Source organism: Phalaenopsis equestris, unplaced genomic scaffold (genome assembly GCF_001263595.1).
Source record: "Phalaenopsis equestris unplaced genomic scaffold, ASM126359v1 Scaffold202222, whole genome shotgun sequence".
NCBI classification, from domain to species: Eukaryota; Viridiplantae; Streptophyta; class Magnoliopsida; order Asparagales; family Orchidaceae; genus Phalaenopsis; species Phalaenopsis equestris.
Window position 1 is genome coordinate 1 of NW_018221937.1, and position 3,136 is coordinate 3,136.

Here is a 3,136-nt window from a genome sequence, read left to right on the forward strand (position 1 = left end):
GCATCAGTCATCAGTACTCCTGAGGTAATATTTTTTCGTCATCATGCTCACCCACCGTCCAATTTTTTTTTAAGAATTCTTGAAAGTTTATGAGTGAAACGGTCATTTTTTATCGCGATGAAAATTTTCACATTCGAAACTCATCAACCATCCTAAAATTAAAAAAAAAAATCAATTTTTTAACAAATGCTTCGAACACCTTCTGTGGTTTGATTGGCTTTTTGAGCATCTTACAGATGTGGGTTGGTGAAACAGGATAAGCATTAATATTCGCGTACATAATTACGCAAGACTTGCTGCCTGGAGAAATATGATCGTCTTTAAGATTCGTGGAGTTCTGTACATTGTTTTTCCTTGCACGCATATTAAAGCAAATTGAATAGCCAGAAACGTCTTCGAAACAGCCCTCGGTCGGCTTGGTCTTTTGCGCACGTTTTATTCGAAGCCGCCTTTACTGTAAATATAATTTTTGTTGACATAGCATTGAACTCAAAGCCCATTTCATAATTATTAATTTTAGATGTTTAATAAACATAGATATTTCTTACATAAGATTCATTTCGAAGGATACTTTTTTCAGCTGAAAAAGCAAAATGATTTTCTTAAGTCATGGATGTATTCAAGAGATTCTAGAATCAATTGCGACTGGCAATGTTCATGTTTATCTCAATTCTTTCTCCTAAAATGCCCCTCCGCCTTCCTATAAAATGCCATCAACGCCACTTGTTCCAGCCTTCCCCGCTCCGACCAAACTGCTCTCTTTCCAGCTGTTTATTTTATATTCTTCGTTTTTATATAAAATTTAGGGTCTCTGATTTCGTTTTTGGTTCTCCTGCTTGAATCACGTCCTTTGGTTTCTGATATTCGTGAAAGGTGGTTGCTTTTGTCCTTTCGATGCTCTTCCGGGGGAACACCCATCTCCGGAATTCCAATATTTTCATCAAAATCTCGTCTTTTTAATCTTACAAATCTCTGTTCTGTCTGAGATTTGAGAGATCTATGTTCTTGTGCGAAGACTTTCTCTAGATTTGATGAATTTTTCAAGCCCCATGATCTGTTTCCTCCAGTCCTTCTCGGTTGTATTTCTCTACTGGTTCTACGTCTTCTCATGAATTATGCCTTTTGTTCATTGATTGATTGCTTCATTTAAATTTTAAAAAAAAAAAATCTTGTTTTTCCCAATCCCAAGCCGAGAAATTTTATAATAAAAAAAGGCTTTTTTGAGTGAGGGACGACTGCAAAGCTGGCTCGCCTATCATCTAGTTGTGAGGAAGGCTCACAAGCTGTGATATTTGATGAGAGAAAGAGAAAGAGAATGGAGTCCAACAGGGATTCTGCTCGAAGATCACGAATGAGAAAACGACAACATCTTGATGACCTGCTGAATGATGTTACTCTTCTAAAGAATGAGAATAGCCGGATTGAGATGCAGATGAACATGTACACCCAGGATTATGTGGCAATGAACTCTAAGAACACAATCATGAGGTCCGAGGTTATGGAATTGATTGATAGACTCAAATATCTTAATTCTGTTCTTCATTTTGTGGAAGAGTTCAGTGGGATGGCCATGGATATTCCTGAGATTCCTGATCCCTTGCTGAAACCATGGCAACATTTTTGTCTTTCACATCCCATAATTGCAGATGCCAACATGTTGCAGTGATGTCTTGCTTAGTTTGTCTGATGTGTGTGCTTTGCTTTCAGCTTGCAGGATCATGTCTTGGGTTTCGTTTTTTAATATTAATTTATTTCTGAAGCTTTATGCATTCTGTCTGCTTCCTGTGTGGGTTGTGACTTTGTTCAATGTATGTGTCATTTGTAGTCAATATAAATTAATCCTTTTGGATGTTGAATGCCACAAATTTTATTCAAGTTAATCCTTTTTGAGAGTAGAAAATTCCAGTTACAAATTTTCAGTCAATAATATCATCAACTCAATTTAGTATTAATGTCTGAATCAAGCACAGGTGGAGATTATGTGAATTAAGAAAACACAATACGACGCCACAAATTTTATTGTTGAACTTTAAACGAGTATAGGGACGACTCTTCATCAGTAATAAAAAAATAGTAAATAACACATAAACAGTGGATGAAATAGTAAATGTCGAAATAGACTAAGCTTAAGACGAAAACAATCTTGATAGGCCCCGCTGGAAGGGGCTAAGGAAGGGTGGTGACGACTATAAGGATGCTCAATGAGCCTTCGACAGAGGAGTGTGGCAAAGAGCGGGTTGCAGATGGCCAACGGAGATTGGACGGGTGTTGGAGGAGTTTTGTAGGCTCGACAGCCTGCTGGGAGAGGGCTAGGCGGCACGACATAGAAAGGAGGTGGCATAGGGGGTGATGCAACAACCTGGGAGGAAGGTGTGGCTCACCTGTACTACTGAATGAAGCTTGGAAAAGGGTCAAACAACCTGCTTGAGGAACAGGGAGTGCAAAAACGACAAATGAAGATGCCGAGAGGATGGAACAGAGTGGGGATACACATCACCTTGGCAAGATACCGCCCACGCACCAGACGCTGTTGAAGGATACAACCTCGAATGAGGGAGAATGCCAAGAAAACCACTAGAGCAGAAAAATCAATAAGAAGACTGGTTAGACCTAAGAAGATAACATGCATAATTTGGAGATGAAGGAGAGAAAACAAATGTAAGATCCTAAGAAGTAAGGGTATGAATAAAAGGAAGGGGTGTGCAACGACTAGGAGAGGATGCGGGCGAATAGGGCATAGGGGCAGGGTTTGATACACCTAAAATATATAGTATTTTTTTGCACATTTTTATACCTATTTTTGAGATATTGCGATTTAATGAAAGGTATTTGAGTGTTTTTCTTGTATGTACAATCAAATGAATGGAAAATGCTAAAAGAAGTGAAAAAAGATCAAATTTGGAGCAAAAATGAAGAAAGGTGCAAAAATGAACTGGGGTGCCTAAGCGCCACGTACTTCGTGCTTAAGCACCAAAGTTAGTACTTGAAGAAATATTAATTGGAGCTGAATTTTGAAGAGGTGTTTGAAGCAACCCTTGATAAAAAAAATGTGGGAAATAGCTCATGGACATGAAAATTCATTCAATTAGCTTATGAGGAGGAAACTTTTAGAAGATTCAACTAATAGAGACACCTT

The 3,136-nt window shown here is 38.4% G+C and overlaps 1 protein-coding gene across 1 annotated transcript; it reads left to right on the top strand.

Annotated features, from left to right (window-relative positions):
- The first annotated feature begins 677 nt into the window (after positions 1–677).
- LOC110036074 (bZIP transcription factor 53-like) lies at positions 678–1,856 on the top strand. The gene has a single exon (XM_020740426.1). The coding sequence runs from the start codon at positions 1,316–1,318 to the stop codon at positions 1,664–1,666; it is 351 nt and encodes a 116-aa protein (XP_020596085.1). The 5' UTR covers positions 678–1,315; the 3' UTR covers positions 1,667–1,856.
- The last annotated feature ends 1,280 nt before the right edge of the window (positions 1,857–3,136 follow it).

What these genes read in the sequence shown, in the direction of transcription:
- LOC110036074 (XM_020740426.1), top strand. Translation starts at nt 1,316, where the DNA reads ATGGAGTCCAACAGGGATTCTGCTCGAAGATCACGAATGAGAAAACGA.